The sequence below is a fragment of the Amblyraja radiata genome, chromosome 7 (assembly GCF_010909765.2).
Source record: "Amblyraja radiata isolate CabotCenter1 chromosome 7, sAmbRad1.1.pri, whole genome shotgun sequence".
Lineage (NCBI taxonomy): Eukaryota > Metazoa > Chordata > Chondrichthyes > Rajiformes > Rajidae > Amblyraja > Amblyraja radiata.
In genome coordinates, this window is record NC_045962.1 from 90182764 (window position 1) to 90205273 (window position 22510).

Sequence of the window (22510 nt, forward strand, 5' to 3'; positions counted from 1 at the left end):
TGAGACATTGCTCCTGTTCTTAGTGCTTTTAATGTCTTTTAATTTTTACTGTTTTTAGTCCTTCGTTTTACGGTTTTTAATGGTTTGTAATAACTTTTTGTCCATGAGTTCTCATGTACAGCACTTTGTGGCAACTGCGGTTGTTTAAAGCGCTTTATAAATAAAGTTTATTATTATTATTATTATATGGGTGGCCCTACCAGGAGCATAGCTCCAGACGACATCGCTCTCAGGATCTCAGGACCACACAAGCTTCTCCACCACGACAAGGTGACGATCCATGGTAAAGCCAGCAAAGTCCACTCAGGGATAGTCCGAGGATCTCCAATGAGGTAGATAGTAGTTCAGGACCGCTCTCTGGTTGTGGTAGGATGGTTCAGTTGCTTGATGACTGTTGGGAAGGAACAGTATATGTAGATGTATTTAGACGTGGTCCTTAATCCTTCACTAAGTCTTTATTAAGACACTACATCCACACGTCCCAGCACTGACCACAACTGGTCTACACACGTACTGGAACCAAGAGAGGGAGGGTGCATGCAGATACTACAGTTATACTACCTAAGGTGGGAGTGTCAAATGGTAATGAGGTAGCTACATATTTGGTTGCATGCATAACCACCTACATCCTTTCCCGTAGAATAAACAGCAGCAGGGTAATTATACAAGCCTGCAACATAGTAACAGTATCAATTAATCAAACAGCACAATATTAAGCAAAGTCGCCATACCGATCAGGGGGCCGGACAACTCTACCTGAGCGGGTCCGTACAGCACCCTCACCCTCACTCCCCTCCCCCAAAGAGAAAGGCAGAGGCGGAGAACAACGTGGGGACTGCGGATCAGACAGAAAAACAGGAGACTGGCCAGAAACCGGTGGACTGCTAGATGGCGACTGCCGAGGCGGATAAGAAGAAGATGAAGAAGAAGATGAAGAATCAGTAGGCGAAAGACGTGGAGGAGACGTGCCAGCCGGGGAGGCGAAACTCAGAGGCACCGTTAGAGGGACGGTAGGGGCACGAACAACAACAGGACCAGGCAGCACAATCCGAGGAGGAGAGTCGAGCCACGGAGAGGGAGGCTCTGGGAATGGAAGCAGAGGCGCAGGCTCCCGGACAGCTAACAGATGTTGGCGACTGCGACGGTACACAATGCCCTCGTAGTCTACTAAATAGGAACGGGGTGAGTCCGCCACTCCTACTACAGTGGCAAGCTTGGAAAACCCGGTAGGTGACTGCAAACGGACAACCTGACCCGTCGTGAGGGGGGGTAGGGGGCGGCAAGACTTGTCGTGGGACCGGCGCTGGATTTCGTGGTGTTGAGAAATACGGCGGTGGACCGCATCAGGGTGGCGTACCACCGGCACAAGCGACTGCTGAGCGATCGGCATTGGCGGCCGGAGGACACGGGACATGAGCCGCTGAGCAGGTGAACCCAAAACACCGTCTCTAGACACGTTTCGCAGATTTAACAGTCCCTGATAAAAATCGCAGTTTGACAAGCGAGACTGCTCCAGCAACGTATTCGCGCTGCGCACAGCACGTTCAGCCAGTCCGTTACTCTGAGGGAATTCAGGGCTGCTAGTAAAGTGAGTAAAGTTCCATTTCGTAGCGAAGGCAGCAAATTCGGCGCTAGTAAATTGACGGCCGTTGTCAGTCTGGAGCTTGACCGGGGAACCAAAGACAGCAAAATGACGTCGCAGCTTGCCGATGACCATCTCCGATGTGATGGTGGGAAGAAGGTCCACTTCAAACCAGGATGAATACGAGTCCACCAACACCAGGTAGTGCTTCCCACGCCACTCAAAAATATCTGCAGCCAGTGAAGACCAGGGCATGTCGGGGGCCGGCTGCTGCAACAGGGGCTGCCGCGGCTGGTGAGGGGACATGGAGTTGCACTCGGAGCACGCCGCCACTCGAGCCTTGATATACTTGGCCATGGCAGGCCAATAGTACTGCCCTTGAGCATGAGCAACGGTAGCGTCAGCGCCCGGATGCCCCAAATGAGCAGCAGAGTAGTAAGCATCATAGAGTGAGGCAGGGATCACCACCTTGTGACCTTTCACGACGATACCCTCCCGAACCACAAGCTCATCCCGAACCAGGAAGAAGGGGCGCACGCCAGCAGGCAGAGAGGCAGGCTTGCGGGGCCACCCGCGCAGAATGACAGCAGACAGCTGTTGCAAGTCAGGGTCGGCAGCAGTGTGCTCGAGCAGGCACCGCAGCTGCTTTGAAGGAACAAAATTCACATTCAGCACATGCAGGTCCTCCTGCTCGTATGGATGCTGGGCACAGGAGGACCGAGGTGCCCTCGACAGAGCATCGGCAACATGCATCTCGGTACCCCTCCTATACACAATGTTGAAATCGAACCGCTGTAGCTGTAGCATCATCCGCTGCAGACGGGCCGGGGCAGCATGAATAGGTTTGTTTAATATCGTAACCAGCGGCTGGTGGTCTGTTTCCACCGTGAACCGAACCCCAAAGAGAAAGTCCCTGAACTTAGAGCACGCAAACACCACAGCAAGGAGCTCCTTCTCAATTTGGGCATACCTTTGCTCAGTGTCCGTCATGGTACGAGAGGCAAACGAGACAGGCTGCAGAGAATCTCCATCACATAGTTGCATGCAGGCTGCACCGAGACCAAAACGAGAGGCATCGCAGGTCACCACAATTGGTAGTCGGAGATCGAAAAACCGGAGAACCGGAGTGCTGACCAGCATTTTTTTCAAAGTGTCAAACGACTGTTGGTGCTGCGGACTCCACGACCAGGCAACATCCTTCTTTGTCAGGAGGCGCAGCGGCGCACTGAGCTCACTTAGACGCGGAACAAATTTACCCAGATAATTTACCATACCGAGAAACCGCTGCAGGCCAGCGACATCAACAGGTGCAGGGAACTCGGAGATGGCAGCAGTTTTTGTTGGGTCAGGCTTCAGGCCACGAGAGGTAAAGATGTGGCCGACATACGACACTTCAGACAACCGGAACCTACACTTGGACGGGTTCAGCTTGAGGTTTATCTGGCGAGCCCGGTCGAGGACCCGTCGGAGATTTCGGTCGTGTTCCGTGACATCCCGACCATACACGAGGATATCATCGACAATGATGGAACATGGCAGCCCGGCAAACAATTGCTCCATGGAGCGCTGGAAGACTTCGCTCGCCGAGCTTATCCTAAAAGGCATTCTTAAAAATTTGTACCTCCCAAATGGCGTTGCAAAAGCTGTCAAGTCAGTTGACTCCCTGTGCAGTGGAACCTGCCAAAAGGAACTCCTAGCATCGAGGACTGAGAATACGGTGGCTTGACCAACCTGGGCCGCAACATCCTCAACAGTCCGCATAGGGTAGTGGGGCCGCTTAATGGCAGTGTTCAAGTCCTTCGGGTTGATGCAGACCCGTATTTCATTCTTCCCTTATTTTATAGTGGCAACCATCGTAGACACCCAGCTAGTGGGCTTACTGATAGTTTCTAGCACCCCCAAGTTTACCATTTTGTCCAGCATCGCTTTAACTTTGTCTTTCATCGCGAAAGAGACCCTATGAGGCGGACGGCACACAGGAGTTATGGAGGAATCAGTAGTAATTTTATATACATGCGGCAGCTTACCGAGCTGATCATCGAAGAGGTCAGGGTATTCAGAGACAGGGTCCAGCACCACCCTCACCTCATGGACTGTGCTGTCGAAAGCAACCAGACCCAGATCCTGGCATGCTTGATTGCTCAGCAGAGGCACACAATCACAATCCAACACAAAAAAAGACAGGTCACGAGATGTCTTCTGTAGCTTGCAGTGGAAAGTTACCCTCCCCACAGGTGTCAGCTCCTCCCCCCCGTACGATCGGAGCACAGAGCGGTCTGCAGTCAAACTTTCATTAGACCTTATCTGGTGGAAGAGTGATGTTGATATTACGCTGACCTTGGCACCAGTGTCCAATTTCGCAGAGAAGGTCTTGTCATTAACAGTAACAAGCACCGATGGGTCGGGGAGTCGAGTCTGGTTGTGCAGCAGAGCGTAAACACTGGCATCCCCCATAGAGATGCTGGAGTCTGACTCGGGGGCTGACTCCTCAATGTACTGAGAATCAAGGACACTTTCAATCCTCTGGAGATTGTGTAACACCTGGCGAGGAGGCTGAGCGACGTTCCCATGGGAACGACAGACCGCTGCAAAGTGGTTCTGTTTTCTGCAATAGTTGTAGGCTTTTCCATAAGCAGGGCACAGAGACTGTGGCAAATGTCCATACCCACAATTGGGGCACTTCCTGGCACTCTGAGGGCGAGGGGCAGGAGCTGGGCGAGGCTGTGGTTTAAAACTGTTCGGTGGCCGCCGCGGCACAGACAGAGCAGCCACGCTAACAGCACGGTTCCCAGATCCTCTCTCCCCACGAAACGGAGTAACAACCTCAGCAATGCGACAAGCATGCACAGCTTCGTTCAACGTGAGGTCAGGCCTCCGTAATAAATCAGCCCGCAACTTCTGGTCTAACATGCCAGTAACTAACATGTCCCACGTGAGCTGGTCACACAACTCACCAAAACGGCAGCGCTGAGCTAGATAGCGGAGGTCGGCAATGAAACATTCCACAGGTTCCTCAGGCTGTTGCTTGCGAGAAAAAAACCGAGCCCGCTCCAAAATGCGGTTCGAGGGAAGGTCACAAATTTCAGTAAACTTCCTCAACAGACACACCGGGTCGTCAGGAGGCTCGGCTGGCTCAGCAATCTGGTCATCTTCGCCCAGGACCGCTGGACTGTACACAAACGACTTAGCCCGCCTCATGGCATCAGGCCCAGCAAGGTTCAATAGCAGCGATGCTTTGACAGCAGCAGGGTCATTACGGTGTGCAATATTCACATAATGGGTGTAGTCCATGACGAACGTGTCCCATCGCTCCGCGATGTCAGCGTCAAAGACTAACGGGGAAGGCTTGCGACAAGACGAAGCCATCACTACACCATGTAGATGTATTTAGACGTGGTCCTTAATCCTTCACTAAGTCTTTATTAAGACACTACATCCACACGTCCCAGCACTGACCACGACTGGTCTACACACGTACTGGAACCAAGAGAGGGAGGGTGCATGCAGATACTACAGTTATACTACCTAAGGTGGGAGTGTCAAATGGTAATGAGGTAGCTACATATTTGGTTGCATGCATAACCACCTACAGTATATAAATGATATAAGAATTGTGCTTAGCGACATACAGCAGGGAAAGAGGCCATTCGGCCCAACATGTCCATGCTGTCCAGGTTGCCCTTATTTGGCGCATTTACCTCAAAACCTTTTCTACCCATGTACCTGCCCAAGTATCTTTCCTTCTCTCCAGAGATACCGCCTGTCCCACTGAGTTACTCCAGCTTTTTGTGTCTCTCTTCATGTGTCTTTTATATGTTACTAGACCAAATGCAGACCCGCTGGGTCTGTTCCCCCAACACGAAGTTGCGGGGGGGTTCACACACACACTAACCACCCCCTACACACACAGGGGGGAGACGGGCGGGAAAGGGTGGACCGGGGAAAGGAAGATGGAAGGGAGGAGAGAGTGGGGAGAGGGAGACAGAGTGGAGGGGGAGAGAGAGGAGGGAGGAGAGAGGGGGAACGGGGAGGGAGAGAGGGGGGAGAGGGAGACGGCGTTGACTATGAATGGAAACAAGGCTCAGCAACTCGTTAGACCACTGGCTGAGCAAACAGTTGAAGTGGGGTGTAGAGAGAGAGAGAGAGCGAGAGCTGGGGCAGAAAAGTGGCTGTGGAAAACTGAAAAGGACGGCTAAGTTTGAAAAAAAAGAAAAGAGACAGTGGGGATTTAAAAATTTCAAATATAAGCAATTTTGGAAAAATTAATTGTTTAATGTAAATTAAAGAAAAGCAATTTCAGATGTCTAAATCACCGGATCAAATAAGTTTTTCAATAGTTATGCAAAAAGAATTATTCAAATATAAATAAAAATTGAAAAAAAAGTCTAAGTTTGAAAAAAAAGCCTTTACCTTTTGAAAATGGTGTAAATCGAAATAATAAAAGAAATCAAACATAAATTTTTTTTCAAAACAAACTTTTCAAATGAAAACTAAAAACCGGCGCTTTTATCGAACTGTATTGTAATAGCAGTTGGAATCCGCACTTCGTTGTTGAGAAACGAAGTGTGAATGAAGGTTGGTTAAAGGAATCGAGCTTTGAAAGCATTCCCAGCGGGCAGCGCAATGTCATCAACAAAGTTGTGGGTTGTGGACGGGGCGGAGCGGTTCTGGGATGAGGGGAGAGGGGGGAGGTGGAGAGAGAGGGGGAGACAGAGGAGGGGGGCAGGGGGGAGGGACAGAGAGGGATAGGGAGAGAGGGGGGAGGAGACAGGGAAAGGGGTGATGAGGGAGGGGTGAGGAGAATAGGGAATGGGGGGGGGGAGAGAGGGGTGAGATGGGGGGAGCGGATGGGGGAGAGAGTGGGGGATGAGGATGGGGGGAGGAGAGCAGAGAGGGCAAAGGGGAGACAGGGGTAGGGGATGGTAGAGGGATGGGGAGGGGGGAGAGAGAGGTGGGGGAGGGGAGAGCAGAGGGGGAGGGGAGAGCAGAGGGGGAAGGGAGAGGGGTGGGGGAGGCAGGGGTAGGGGATGGTAGAGGGGAGGGGGAGAGAGGGGTGTGGGGGGGGGAGAGCAGAGGGGGAAGGGAGAGGGGTGGGAAGGAGAGAGGGGTGAGGAGAGAAGGGCGAGGGGTGAGGAGAGGGGGAAACGGGGAGAGGGAGGGAGCGGGAGGGGGAGATGGGGGAGAGAGTGGGGGGTGAGGATGGGGGAGAGCAGGGAGAGGGGGAGGGGACAGGTGGAGAGAGATTCTACTTCTTCTTTGGAGTTTTACGGCAGCCGGCATCCGCAATGTTGCATTGCTGCCACCTTCTGGCTTCATTCCACAGTACTCATGTCTTTATAATAGATCCTTTTTATAAGCCCAGAGGCCCTCAAGAAATCAAACAACAACTTTATTCCTTTTCCTTTCCCTCCACACTCTAGAATGTTCTTTACTGATATTTCTGTCAATCCAATTTTCCTCATTTCAATGATCATAAATCCTCTTTCTGTCTCATATCTCCTACATGCAACTGGGGCATGCTGAACTGTTTCTGGTTGATGGCATTCCTCACAGCCCAGTAGGGTGTTTCCCCAATATTTGTAATGTGCTGTTCAGGTGAGTGTGTCCTATCCTCAATCTTGTTAATACTACCTGTTCCCCCCTCTTCTTGCTGTAATGCCCACTCTGTTTTGTAACAAATAGAGGTGTCTCCCCTTTGTCTCCTGTTCCCAGTATTGTTGCCATTCCTGATTTATTTTCTTCCACACAATGTGTTTTCCTTCAGATTTGGATAGTTGTAAGTTTACCTCTATGTTTCTTTTTTTTTACAGCCTCCCTTGCCAACTTCTCCACCTTTTCATTCCCTAGAACACCAATGTGTGCTGGGACCCACAACAAAGTCACGTCACTGCCCCTTGGAGAGAGATTGGAAAGAAGCGGCCGTTTTCAGTGCGGGCGGGGCGGGAAGCACCGGCCGCCATTGGGCGGGATGGAGCGTTGACAGTTGGTCGGGCAGCCCAGGAGCGATGGTCGACTGTTGGGGTGGGTGAAAGAGCGAGGGTCAATAGGAGGGGGACAGAGGTGATGAGGGAGGGGTGAGGAGAATGGGGGGGGGGGTGAAGAGTGAGAGAGGGGAGAGGGGTGGGACGGAGGGAGCGGGAGAGAGAGTGGGGGGAGGGTGAAGGGGAGACAGGGGCAGGGGATGGTAGAGGGGTGGGGGAGAGGGAGGGGTGGGGGAGAGGTGGGGGAGGGGAGAGGTTAATGGGCGGACACAGCTGGGGGGGGGGGGTGGCGGTGCAAACGGTTGATGGGCGTCGGGAGGGTCAACAGCTGGAGGCCGTGATGAACGAGCGTCGATAGTTGGGTCGGTTGGGGGTTAACGGGCTTCGACAGCTGGAGCCGCGCGGGCGGGGGGGGGGCGGGGCCTCCCGCGCTGTCACCACCCGCCCTCATGCATCCCATTGGCTGCCGGCGTCCCCGCGCGCTGCCTCTTCCCGCCAAGTCGGGCGGCCGTTGAGAGCGCGCGCGGGGGGTGACGGTTGGTCGCCGCATTTTGAAGGAAGGTGCAAAGAAAGGTGAGGAAATAATATTGTTTTCTGTCGATATTATTCTGTCCTGAATATGTTGTTTTCTGTTCGGGGAGAGGAGAGGGAGGGGGGTGGAGAGATGAGAGGGAGGGGGGGTGGAGAGAGGAGAGGTGGGCTGGAGGAGGAGAGGGGGGTGGAGAGAGGAGAGGGGGGGAGAGTAGTAGAGGGGTGGGCGGGGTGGAGAGAGGAGAGGGTAGGGGGTTGCGAGGAGGGGTGGAAGGAGGAGGATGACGACGGAGAAGGAGAAGGAGAAGGGAGGGGATGGAGAGAATGAGCAACGGGGGGGGGAAGGATCCAGAGAGGAGAGGGAGGGGGGAGAGCGGTCCCGGAGAGGGAGATGAGGAGGGGGGAGAGGGAGGGGGTGGAGAGAGGGAGAGGGGGGGGTTGGAGAGAGGAGAGGGGGGGTGGAGAGAGGAGGGGGTGGAGGGAGGAGGGTGTGGAGAGAGGAGGGGGGGGGAGAGAGGGAGGAGGGGGGGTGGAGAGAGGAGAGGGGGGTGGGAGAGTAGGAGGAGGGGGTTAGATAGGGAGGGGGGTAGAGTTTTAATACTTAGATGTTTATAAAACCTGTGTTTTAGGGTGGGTTGTGGGCGGAGAGAGTTTGATTTTTTTTCACATTTTGAAATGTTTTATGTTTTTAACCGAAAAAGCAGGGGAAGGATGAACCGAATGCTACCTCGAAACTTTATCTAGCCATGTACCTGCCCAAGTGTCTTGTGTCTTTCCTTCTCTCCAGAGATGCCGCCTGTTCCACACAGGTACTCCAGCTTTTTGTGTCTCTCTTCGTGTGTCTTTTACATGTTACTACAGTAGCCACCTGAACTACCTCCTCTGGCAGCTTGTTCCATGCACCCACCACCCTCTGTGTGGAAAAAGTTGCCCCTCCGGTTCCTATTAAATCTTTCCCCTCTCACCTTAAACCCGTGTCCACTGGTTCTTGATTCCCCTACTCAGGGTAAAATACCAGATAATTGTGGTCAAAGAACCATCAATGTTTGGACGGGGGGATTGAAGGCTTTGTGGCCAAGTTTGTGGATGATACGGAGATAGGTGGAAGGGCAGGTAGTGTAGAGAAAGCAGGGACTCTGCAGAAGGACTTGGACAGGTTGGGAGAGTGGGCAGTGAAGTGGCAGATGGAATATAGTGCAGCAAAGTGTGGAGTCGTGCATTTTGGTCGTAGGAATAAAGGCGTAGACTATTTTCTAAATGGGGAGAGGATTCAGAAATCGGAGATGCAAAGGGATTTGGGAGCTGGTGCAGGATTCCCAACAAGTTAATATGCCAGTCGAATCGGTAGTAAGGAAAGAAAATGAAATGCTAGCATTTATTTCGAGAGAATATAAAAACAGGGATGTAATGCTGAGACTCTAGAAGGTGCTGGTCAGGCTGCATTTGGAATATTGTGAGCAATTCTGGGTCCCATATCTGAGGAAGGATGTGCTTTAGTCAAAGGCTGGTGAATCTGTGGAATTCTTTACCACAGACGGCTGGAGACCAAGTCAATGGATATATTTAAGGCAGAGATAGAGAGATTATTGATTAGTACGGGTGTCAGGGGTTATGGGGAGAAAGCAGGAGAATGGGGTTAGGAGTGAGAGATAGATCAGCCATGATTGAATGGCAGAGTAGACTTGATGGGCTGAATGACCTAATTCGCCTCCTATAACATATGAACATGGAGTGGGGAGAAGAAGGAATGACCGGGGTGGGACAGGATTTATGTCGGCTGCTTTCCCGAGCCAGCGTGAAGTGCAGATGGAGTCGATGGTGTGTGCTGCGTGTGATGGACTGGGCTACATCTACAATGGTGGGGAGTGTGGTGTGTGCGAGGGACTGGGCAACATCTACAACTATCTGCAATTTCTTGCATCCCAATTAGAGAGTGCATCTGTAGACATTAGTAAAATCATTAGAGACATGCCTAGTCTACTAATGAAGTAGAGGCATTGGTGTGCAATACTATAGACTACAGCTCCAAGATGGCGGCGCTGCCTTAGCAGCTGCGGCTCGCCTGCAGTCCGTCTGTTTTTTTCTTGTTTTCTTGTTGTTCTTTTGTCCTGTTTTGGTTGGTCTTTGGTTTGTTAGATTGTGTATGTGTGTGGGTGGGGGGAGAAACATGTTTTTGGTCTCTTCCTTTGGGGGGTATGCGACGTTTCTTGTATCCCCCGTCTCCGTCCCGAGGCCTAAAAGCGGAGCTGGGGCAGCGTTCCAGCGGCAGCGGTCCGACTCCGGAGCTGCGGTGTTCCGACAGCAGCGGAGATCTGGCCTCGGAGCTGGGGCAGCGGCCACCCGGCCTCGGAGCTGGGGCAGCGGCAGCGGCGACTTGGCCTCTGAGCTCAGATTCAGATTCAGATTCAATTTTAATTGTCATTGTCAGTGTACAGTACAGAGACAACGAAATGCATTTAGCATCTCCCTGGAAGAGCGACATAACAAATGATTTGAATAAATAATAATAAGTGTCCGGGGGGGGGGGGGGGGGGGTTGATTGGCAGTCACCGAGGTACGTTGTTGAGTAGAGTGACAGCCGCCGGGAAGAAGCTGTGCCTGGACCTGCTGGTTCGGCAACGGAGAGACCTGTAGCGCCTCCCGGATGGTAGGAGGGTAAACAGTCCATGGTTGGGGTGAGAGCAGTCCTTGGCGATGCTGAGCGCCCTCCGCAGACATAGAAACATAGAAATTAGGTGCAGGAGTAGGCCATTCGACCCTTCGAGCCTGCACCGCCATTCAATATGATCATGGCTGATCATCCAACTCAGTATCCCGTACCTGCCTTCTCTCCATACCCTCTGATCCCCTTAGCCACAAGGGCCACATCTAACCCCCTCTTAAATATAGCCAATGAACTGGCCTCGACTACCCTCTGTGGCAGGGAGTTCCAGAGATTCACCACTCTGTGTGAAAAAATTCTTCTCATCTCGGTTTTAAAGGATTTCCCCCTTATCCTTAAGATGTGACCCCTTGTCCTGGACTTCCCCAACATCGGGAGCAATCTTCCTGCATCTAGCCTGTCCAACGATCCCCTCTCAATCTCCTAAATTCTAGAGAGTATAAACCAAGTCTATCCAGTCTTTCTTCATAAGACAGTCCTGACATCCCAGGAATCAGTCTGGTGAACCTTCTCTGCACTCCCTCTATGGCAATAATGTCCTTCCTCAGATTTGGTGTCCTTCCTCAGATTTGGCCCAGACAACGCTTGCTTTGGAGCTGGGGCAGCGGCAGCGGCGACCTGGCCTCGGAGCTGGGGCAGCGGCAGCGGCGACCTGGCCTCGGAGATGGGGCAGTGTTCCGGCAACAGTGACCACCCAACCCGACCGCGGGCCCAGTGTCGGGAGCTCGCAGGTCACAGGTTGCGGACCTGTTCTCCAGAGCTCCTGCAACAACAGCTGCGTCCGCTGGTCTGGAGGGCGGCAGCTTCGGCAGCTTCGACCACCCTGGGCCGCGGAGCTGAACCGGCCCGTTCGCGGAGCTCGGATTCAGCCGCGGGACTGACATTACTTACCATCACCCGGCGGGGTCACAACATCTGAAGCCTGGATCGCCTCGGCACAGATGGAGAACCAGAAGGGATGAGACAAAGACTTAAGACCTTTGCCTTCCATCACAGTGAGGAGGTGCCTGGTGAGCTCACTGTGGTGGATGTTAATTTGTGTTTATTGTGTGTTTTTGTCATTTTGGTACTCTATGTAGGACTGCAAGGCAACAAAATTTCGTTCAGACCGCAAGGACTGAATGACAATAAAGGCTACTTTGACTTTGGCTTTAGGGATACGTCACGGAAACAGGCCCTTCAGCCCGCCGAGTCCGAGCGGACCATTGATCACCCCGTACACTAGCACTATCCCACACACACTAGGGACAATTTACAATTTTACCAAAGCCAATTAACCTACAAACACGCACGTGTTTGGAGTGTGGGAGGAAACCGAAGATCTTGGAGAAACCACGCAGGTCACGGGGAGAACGTCCCTCACAGCGACCCCCCCCCCACGCCGGGCCCTAATTGTTCTTCACGGCGGTCCCCACACGCTGGGCTCCCATTGCCTTCCCCTCCCTCCTAAAGGAACATCCTTTAGTTCTGAGGCTGTGCCCTCTAGTCCTAGACTCTCCCACTAGTGGAAACATCCTCCACATCCACTGTATCCGGGCTTTTCGCTGTTCGGTGAGTTATGTTGACCAACTGAAAGCAGGAGAATCGAGGCCGGGTGGAAACCAAAGGTCTTTTATTTCACAGCAACCGTGCAGAATACATGTTGAAGCAACGCCCGCTTATTGAAGCCAAGCTCACGGTTCCAGGCAGAAACAGGAAAAACAAACCACTCTTTTGTAGAAACCTCGAGCTGCAGATACTGGTGAACACACACAAGGACACAGAGTGCTGGAGTAACTCAGCGGGTCAGGCAGCATCTGTGGAGAACATGGATAGGTGACGTTTCACAGAGTGCTGGAGTAACTCAGCGGGTCAGGTAGCATCTGTGGAGAACATGGATAGGTGACGTTTCACAGAGTGCTGGAGTAACTCAGCGGGTCAGGCAGCATCTGTGGAGAACATGGATAAGTGACGTTTCACAGAGTGCTGGAGTAACAGCGGGTCAGGCAGCATCTGTGGAGAGAAGGAATGGGTGATGTTTCACAGAGTGCTGGAGTAATTCAGCGGCTCAGGCAGCATCTGTGGAGAACATGGATAGGTGATGTTTCACAGAGTGCTGGAGTAACTCAGCGGGTCAGGCAGCATCTGTGGAGAACATGGATAGGTGACGTATCACAGAGTGCTGCAGTATCTCAGTCCAATAGGTGGAGCAAAGGGGAAGATACAGAGTGTAGGATATAGTTCTCTACATTGTAGCGCATCAGTTCCAGAGACAAAGTCCAATGTCCACAATGGGGTAGAGGTGAATCGGACAGTACCCTAGCTTATGGAAGGACTGTTCACAAGCCTGATAACAGAGGGGAAGAAGCTGTTCCTGAGTCTGGTGGTGCGCGCTTTCAAGCTTCTGTACCTTCTGCCGGACAGGAGCGGGGAGAAGAAGGAATGACCGGGGTGGGACAGGGATACGTCTTTGATGATGTCGGCTGCTTTCCCGAGGCAGCGTGAAGTGTTGAGTCAACATATCTTTAGGTTTCGGGTTATTATGAGTCCAGTGTCTGCAATGGGGTGGAGGTGAACCGGACCGTACCCTCGTTCACCCATAGTGGACATTGGACTTTGTCTTTGTCTATGGATGGACACCATGTGTGTCTTCATCATCTCCAGCGTTCCATTGATACAGTGATTCTTCGACACTTTCATTTACAGGCATATTCCCAGGACTCAATAACCTGAACTGTTTTCGAGAGAGGTTAGGCAGGCTAGGACTTTATTCCTTGGAGCACAGGAGGATGAGGGGTGATCTTATAGAATTGAGTATGATGAGGGGGATAGAGAGAGGTGAATGAGAGTTTTTTTGCCCAGAGTAGGGGAATCAAAAACCAGAGGACATAAGGTTAAGGTGTGGGAAAGATTTAATAGGAACCTGAGGGGCAACCTTTTTACATAAAGGGTGGTGGGTGTCTGGAACGAGCAGCTGGAAAAGGTAGATGAGGGGGGACTATCACAATGTTTAAGAGATATTTAGACAGGTACATGGATAGGACCGGGTTGGAAGGATCTGGGCCAAACACGGGCCTTGTATATTGGCCATGTCGGTCGGTGTGACAAGTTGGGACGAAGGGCGTGTTTCCATGCTGTATCGCTGTGGGTGCCACATTCATATTAGACACATCCCAATATTGTGATTCTGCGGAGCTCAGTAGAAGTCACTGGAGACTTGCCAGAAATTCTAGTAGGAAGGAACTGCAGATATTAATGGGTGTTTTTAAGGCAGAGATGGATAGATTCTTGATTAGTGCGGGTGTCGGGTTATGGGAAGAAGGCAGGAGAATGGGGTAAGGAGGGAGAGATCGATCAGCCATGACTGAATGGTGGAGTAGATTTGATGGGCTGAATGGTCTAATTTCTGCTCCAAGGACTTATGATGTTTCGCCAATCCATGTGCTCCAAAGTTGCAGAGTTGCTCCAGCAATTTGTGTCTTTTGTTGGGAAGGGGTGGGGTGGTGGGGGAGGGGTTGTGTTGGGGGGAGGGCAGTGGGGTGGGGAGCTGTCTAAATGGTGCTAGATGTCTGCCCAGCGACTGAGGATGAGCGTGATTTATTGAATTGGGATTCTTCGCTTCTCTTTATGAGGCCTTTATGAGCCAGGAGTTTGACCAGGTTGCTCCTGAACTTCACCCCGATGAAGGCGTAGAGGATTGGGTTGATGCAGCTGTGAAGAAAGGCCAAGCACTGGGTGGCCAGCACGGCCCTGTCCAAGTGGTCACGTTGGATGCAGGAGACTTTGATGTGTTCGACTCTCACCAGCATGTCCACAACCATGGTTAGATGGTAGGGCAGCCAGGACGCCAGGAAGGCCAACACCACCGCGATGATGACCTTCATGGCTTTCTGCTTCTGGAAGCCCTTGGTCTGGCACAGTTTCCACACGGTGACGGTGTAGCAGAAGACCATGGCGGCAAGAGGAAGCCGATGACCAGGCGACAAACTTTGATGCCCGGTTTCCACGGTTTAGCAAAATCACCATCGTGTTCCTCGTTACAGACGGACCAGTCAAATTAATAGTCGTAGAACACTTCATTGGAGAGGACGGGCAAGGACAGGAACAGGGCCACGAGCCAGACGACGGCACACACCAGTTTGACCATCCATGGCCTCTTGTGGCCGTGCGACTGGACAGAGCGGTCAATGGCCAGGTAGCGGTCCACGCAAATGCAGGCCAGCAGGAGGATGCCACTGTAAAAGTTCACCTCCTGCAACATATTGATCACCTTACACATGGCGTCACCAAACATCCAGCCAGACACGGCGTCCACTGCCCAGAAGGGCAGTGTGAGGGCAAAGAGCAGGTCGGCCGTGGCCAGATGGAGCAGGTAGACGTCCGTGGATGAGATGGTGCGGCGGTTGTGAAGGATGACCACCAACACCAGTACATTCCCCGTCACGGCCAAGAGACACATCAGGCTGTAGACCACCGCCGTGATGGTCTTCATGGTCACAAACCCTCTTACACATGAAATTGTGCCCGGATCGATAATGAAGGGTACGTCTTCAGTTCCGTTTGTGAACCACGGGAAAGACATTTTCTGGAACGAAAAATAGATTCGCAAATGAGATATTTAAGAAAGTTTAACAAAGTTTAAGAATGTTTAACAAACCCACTGACTCCCATGGCTATCTGCACCACACAACTTCCCACCCTGCTTCCTGTGAGGACTCTATCCCCTACTCCCAATTCCTCTGTCTACGCCGCATCAATAATAACAGCCCAAAGAGTCCAGACACTACAAAAACTACGACTGGACTACATGACCAGCAACATGAATGATATAACATTCATTGATCAAACAGAGCAGGCCAGGAATGCCAGTAATGAAGATCCAATGAGAGCCTCTATGTATGTTATGTCTTGTGCTGTATGTTCTATGTTGGACCCCCTCGAAAACAAGATGACTGTCCATCTCAAGGGGTTATCCATGAATAAACTTGTTTGTTGTTTCAACATCTACAATGGTGGGGAGTGTGGTGTGTGTGAGGGACTGGGCTACATCTACAATGGTGGGGAGTGTGGTCTGTGTGAGGGACTGGGCAACATCTACAACTCTGCAATTTCTTGCATCCCAATTAGAGAGTGCATCTGCGGACATTAGTAACATCATTAGAGACATGCCTAGTCTACTAAGGAAGTAGAGGCATTGGCGTGCAATACTATAGACTTTAGGGATACATCACGGAAACAGGCCTTTCAGCCCGCCGAGTCCGAGCGGACCATTGATCACCCCGTACACTAGCACCATCCCACACACTAGGGACAATTTACAATTTTACCAAAGCCAATTAACCTACAAACCCGCATGTGTTTGGAGTGTGGGAGGAAACCGAAGATCTTGGAGAAAACCCACGCAGGTCACGGGGAGAACGTCCCTCACAGCGACCCCCCCACGCCGGGCCCTAATTGTTCTTCACGGCGGTCCCCACACGCTGGGCTCCCATTGCCTTCCCCTCCTTCCTAAAGGAACATCCTTTAATTCTGAGGCTGTGCCCTCTAGTCCTAGACTCTCCCACTAGTGGAAACATCCTCTCCACATCCACTCTATCCGGGCTTTTCGCTGTTCGGTGAGTTATGTTGAAGACCAACTGAATGAGCAGGAGAATCGAGGCCGGGTGGAAACCAAAGGTCTTTTATTTCACAGCAACCGTACAGAATACACGTTGAAGCAACGCCCGCTTATTGAAGCCAAGCTCACGGTTCCAGGCAGAAACAGGAAAAACAAACCACTCTTTTGTAGAAACCACGAGCTGCAGAAACTGGTGAATACACACAAGGACACAGAGTGCTGGAGTAACTCAGCGGGTCAGGCAGCATCTGTGGAGAACATGGATAGGTGACGTTTCACAGAGTGCTGGAGTAACTCAGCGGGTCAGGCATCATCTGTGGAGAACATGGATAGGTGACGTTTCACAGAGTGCTGGATTATCTCAGTCCAATAGGTGGAGCAAAGGGGAAGATACAGAGTGCAGAATGTAGTTCTCTACATTGTAGCGCATCAGTTCCAGAGACAAAGTCCGATGTCCGCAATGGGGTGGAGGTGAATCGGACAGTACCCTAGCTTATGGAAGGGCCGTTCACAAGCCTGATAACAGGGGAAGAAGCTGTTCCTGAGTCTGGTGGTGCGCGCTTTCAAGCTTCTGTACCTTCTGCCGGACGGGAGCGGGGAGAAGAAGGAATGACTGGGGTGGGACAGGGACACATCTTTGATGATGTCGGCTGCTTTCCCGGGGCAGCATGAAGTGTTGAGTCAACATCTGTTTAGGTTTCGGGTTATTATGAGTCCAGTGTCTGCAATGGGGTGAAGGTGAACCGGACCGTACCCTCGTTCACCCATAGTGGACATTGGACTTTGGGTGGTGGGTGTCTGGAATGAGCTGCTGGAAAAAGTAGATGAGGGGGGACTATCACAATGTTTAAGAGATATTTAGACAGGTACATGGATAGGACAGGTTTGGAGGGATCTGGACCAAACACGGGCCTTGTATATTGGGCATGTAGGTCGGTGTGGACAAGTTGGGCCGAAGGGCCTGTTTCCATGCTGTATCACTCTGGGTGCCACATTCAGATTGGACACATCCCAATATGGTGATTCTGTGGAGCTCAGTAGAAGTCACTGGAGACTTGCCAGAAATTCTAGTAAGAAGGAACTGCAGATATTAATGGGTGTTTTTAAGGCAGAGATAGATACATTCTTGATTAGTGCGGGTGTCAGGGGTTATGGGGAGAAGGCAGGAGAATGGGGTAAGGAGGGAGAGATAGATCAGCCATGATTGAATGGCAGAGTAGACTTGATGGGGTGAATGGTCTAATTTCTGCTCCAACGACTTATGATGCCTCGCCAATCCATGTGCTCCAGAGATGCTGAGTTGCTCCAGCAATTTGTGTCTTTTGTTGGGAAGGGGTGGGATGGGGTTGAGGGAAGGGGGTGGGGGGGGAGCTGTCTAAATGGTGGTAGATGTCTGCCCAGCGACTGAGGATGAGCGTGATTTATTGAATTGGGATTCTTTGCTTCTCTTTTGAGGCCTTTATGAGCCAGGAGTTTGACCAGGTTGCTCCTGAACTTCACCCCGATGAAGGCGTAGAGGATTGCGTTGATGCAGCTGTGAAGAAAGGCCAAGCACTGGGTGGCCAGCACGGCCCTGTCCAAGTGTTCACGATGGATGCAGGAGATGTCGATGCGTTTGACTCTCACCAGCGTGTCCACAACCATGGTTAGATGGTAGGGCAGCCAGCACGCCAGGAAGGCCAGCACCACCGCGATGATGACCTTCATGGCTTTCTGCTTCTGGAAGCCCTTGGTCTGGCACAGTATCCACACAGTGACGGAGTAGCAGAAGACCATGGTGGCCAGCGGCATGAGGAAGCCGATGACCAGGGGACAAACTTTGATGCCCAGTTTCCACGGTTTAGCAAAATCACCACCGTGTTCCTCGTTACAGGCGGACCAGTCAAATTCATTGCCGTAGAACACTTCATTGTAGAGGACGGTCGAGGACAGGAGCAGGGCCACGAGCCAGACGATCGCACACACCAGTTTGACCATCCACGGCCTCTTGTGGCCGTGCGACTGGACAGAGCGGACAATGGCCAGGTAGCGGTCCACGCTGATGCAGGTCAGCAGGAGGATGCCACTGTAAAAGTTCACCTCCTGCAACATACTGATCACCTTACACATGGCGTCACCATACACCCAGGGAGACACGGCGTCCACTGCCCAGAAGGGCAGGGTGAGGGCAAAGAGCAGGTCGGCCGTGGCCAGATGGAGCAGGTAGACGTCCGTGGATGAGATGGAGCGGCGGTTGTGAAGGATGACCACCAACACCAGTACATTCCCCGTCACGGCCAAGTGACACACCAGGCTGTAGACCACCGCCGTGATGGTCTTCATGGTCACAAACTCTCTTCTTACACATGAAATTGTGTCTGGATCGATAATGAAGTCTTCAGTTCCGTTTGTGGACCACGGGAAAGACATTTTCTGGAACGAAAAATAGATTCGCAAATGAGATATTTAAGAAAGTTTAACAAAGTTTAAGAATGTTTAATAAACGCACTGACTCCCATGGCTATCTGGACCACACATCTTCCCACCCTGCTTCCTGTAAGGACTCTATCCCCTACTCCCAATTCCTCTGTCTACGCCGCATCTGCACCCAGGTGAGGTGTTCTACACCAGGGCATCGGAGATGTCCTCATTCTTTAGGGAAGGGGGGTTCCCTTCTTCTACTATAGATGAGGCTCTCACCAGGGTCACTTCTATACCACGTGACTCTGCTCTCACTCCCCTTCCACCCTACCAGGCGTCATATACAACAGATAATCCTCCGACATTTTCGCCACCTCCAATGGGATCCCACCACTGGCCGCTCTTCCAATCTCCTCCGTTGTCCGCTTTCCGCAAAGACCGCACCCTCCGTAACTCCCTGGTCAATTTGTCCCTTCCCACCCAAACCATCCCCTCCCCAGGCACTTGCCCTTGCAACCGCAGGAAATGCTACACTTGTCGCTTTACCTACCCCCTTGACTCCATCCAAGGATCCAAGCAGTCTTTCCAGGTGTGGCAGAGGTTCACCTGCACCTCCTCCAACCTCATCTATTGCATCCGCTGCTCTAGGTGTCAGCTGCTCTACATCGGTGAGGCCAATCGTAGGCTTGGCGATCGCTTTGCCCAACACCTCCGCTCGGTTCGCAATAACCAACCTGATCTCCCGGTGGCTCAGCACTTCAACTCCCCCTCCCATTCCCAATTTGACTTTTCTGTCCTGGGCCTCCTCCATGGCCAGAGGTAGTCCCACCGCAAATTGGAGGAGCAGCACCTCATATTTCGCTTGGGCAGTTTACACCCCAGCGGTATGAACATTGACTTCTCCAATTTCAGGTAATCCCTGCTTTCTCTCTCCTTCCCCTCCCCTTCCCAGCTCTCCCACAACCCACTGTCTCCGCCTCTACCTTTATTCTTCCTGTCCCCCCCTCCCCCACATCAGTCTCAAAAAGGGTCTCGACCCGAAACGTCGCCTATTTCCTTCGCTCCATAGATGCTGCCTCACCCGCTGAGTTTCTCCAGCATTTTTGTCGTGAGATGTTGAGATTATTTAAGAGATACAGATTGACACAGAGGGTGATGGGTTTATGGAACAAGCTGCCAGAGGAGGTAGTTGAGGCACGGACTATCCCAATATTTAAGAAACAGACAGGTACATGGATGATAGACACAAAAAGCTGGAGTAACTCAGCTGGACAGGCAGCATCTCTGGAGAGAAGGCATTGGTGACATTTCAGTCGAGACCCTTCTTCAGACTGATCACAAAGGTCCCGACACGAAATGACACCCATTCCTTCGCTCCATAGATGCTGCCTGTCCCGCTGAGTTACTCCAGCTTTTTGTGTCTATCTTCGGTTTAAACCAGCATCTGCAGTTCCTTCCTACACGTGGATAATATGACAGGTTTGGAGGGTGTTGGACAGGTGGGACTGGTGTAGATGGGACATGTTGGCCGGTGTGGGCAAGGTGGGCCGAAGGTAGGGTTGCCAACTGTCCCGTATTAGCCGGGACATCCCGTATATTGGGGCTAAATTGGTTTGTCCTGTACGGGACCGCCCTTGCCCCGCATTTGACTGCTACTTCTCGGGTCGAGGGGACTGTCGGGTCGGACCCTGCCTCACCCGTCCCGACGTAGTGCAGCCCATGGAGTGCAGCAGCAGCAGCAGCAGCAGTGCCTCGCCCATGTCCCTGTCGTCCGATCGGCAGCCCGGCCAGCTGTCCGACCTTCGGACCTTCGCTTACCGGCGACACCACCACCACCCCTCCTTCTCACGGCCGATCATCGGTTCATGAGTTAGACGGGGTGCCGGACTTTGACCCCAGGTCAAAACTCCTCAACTGGCCCGCCGCTGGGCTTTGTGTGCAGTCCAGCACCCGGGCCAACTCATCATTCACCCAGCCAAGGCCGATTCGGTCAACGAATTGGCGTCGAGAATTTGTCCCTTATTTTGACCTTTTGTCCCTCATTTGGGAGTTGGCGACCCAAGCCGAAGGGCCTGCTTCATGATGTATCACTCTGTGACTCTATGATACAGCATTGGAGACATGCAAAACATTCTTCGTCTACTAAGGAAGTAGAGGCATTGGTGTGCTATACTTTAGACTTTAGAGATGCAGCACGGGTACAGGCCCTTCGGCCCACCGAGTCCGCACCGGCCAGCGATCCCTGCATATTAACACTACCTTGCACACACTAGGGACAGTTTACATTTACACCAAGCCAATTAATGTACAAACCTGCACGCCTTTGGAGTGTGGGAGGAAACCGAAGATCTTGGAGTAAACCCACGCAGGTCACGGGGAGAAGGTACAAACTCCGTACAGACAGCACCCGTGTGGAAGATCTAACCGGGATCTCTGGCGCTATAAAGCAGTAGCACTACCCGCTGAGCCACTGTGCCGTCGACGAGCCGGGCAGTGGACGCTGTGTCTGGCTGGGTGTTTGGTGATGCCATGTGTAGGAAGGAACTGCAGATGCTGGTTTACACCAAAGATAGACACAACATGCTGGAGTAATGGACAGGACTGGTTTGGAGAGATATGGGCCAAACGCAGGCGGGTGAGACTAGTGTAGATGGGACGTGTTGGCTGGTGTGGGCAAGTTGGGCCGAAGGGCCTGTTTCCACGCTGTATCACTCTGTGACTCTATGACTCCCCCACCCTAGTTCTCCCACTAGCTCCGCTGTCCTCCTGATTAAATATTACTGTGTAAGCCTCGTTGTCAATTTCCCCATCTACATCTCCTTGACCACGGTCCCCTTTGATCTGTATTTTCACACCTTTCCCTTCCATATCTCTATCCTTCTCCCGACTCTCAGTCTGAAGAAGGGTCTCAACCTGAAACATCAACCATTCCTTCACTCCAGAGATATAACCATATAACAATTACAGCACGGAAACAGGCCATCTCGGCCCTACAAGTCTGTGCCGAACAATTATTTTCCCTTAGTCCCACCTGCCTGCACTCATACCATAACCCTCCATTCCCTTCTCATCCATATACCTATCCAATTTATTTTTAAATGATACCAACGAACCTGCCTCCACCACTTCCACTGGAAGCTCATTCCACACCGCTACCACTCTCTGAATAAAGAAGTTCCCCCTCATGTTACCCCTAAACTTCTGTCCCTTAATTCTGAAGACATGTCCTCTTGTTTGAATCTTCCCTATTCTCAAAGGGAAAAGCTTGTCCACATCAACTCTGTCTATCCCTCTCATCATTTTAAAGACCTCTATCAAGTCCCCCCTTAACCTTCTGCGCTCCAGAGAATAAAGACCTAACTTATTCAACCTTTCTCTGTAACTTAGTGGTTGAAACCCAGGCAACATTCTAGTAAATCTCCTCTGTACTCTCTCTATTTTGTTGACATCCTTCCTATAATTGGGCGACCAAAATTGTACACCATACTCCAGATTTGGTCTCACCAATGCCTTGTACAATTTTAACATTACATCCCAGCTTCTATACTCAATGCTCTGATTTATAAAGGCTAGCATACCAAAAGCTTTTTTACCACCCTATCTATATGAGATTCCACCTTCAAGGAACTATGCACGGTTATTCCCAGATCCCTCTGTCCAACTGCATTCTTCAATTCCCTACCATTTACCATGTACGTTCTATTTTGATTTGTTCTGCCAAGGTGTAGCACCTCACATTTATCAGCATTAAACTTCAT

General features: G+C 51.7%; 2 protein-coding genes and 1 pseudogene across 2 annotated transcripts in view; all 3 read right to left on the reverse strand.

Annotated features, from left to right (window-relative positions):
- LOC116975639 overlaps nt 1-22510 on the reverse strand; it is a 613100-nt gene that overhangs the window by 201515 nt on the left and 389075 nt on the right. The window lies entirely within an intron of this gene.
- LOC116975659 lies at nt 14287-15227 on the reverse strand (annotated as a pseudogene).
- LOC116975660 (C-X-C chemokine receptor type 2-like) lies at nt 17728-18674 on the reverse strand. The gene is given in 2 exon segments (XM_033024986.1): nt 17728-17804; nt 17807-18674. Coding segments are annotated over 2 exon segments (945 nt in total).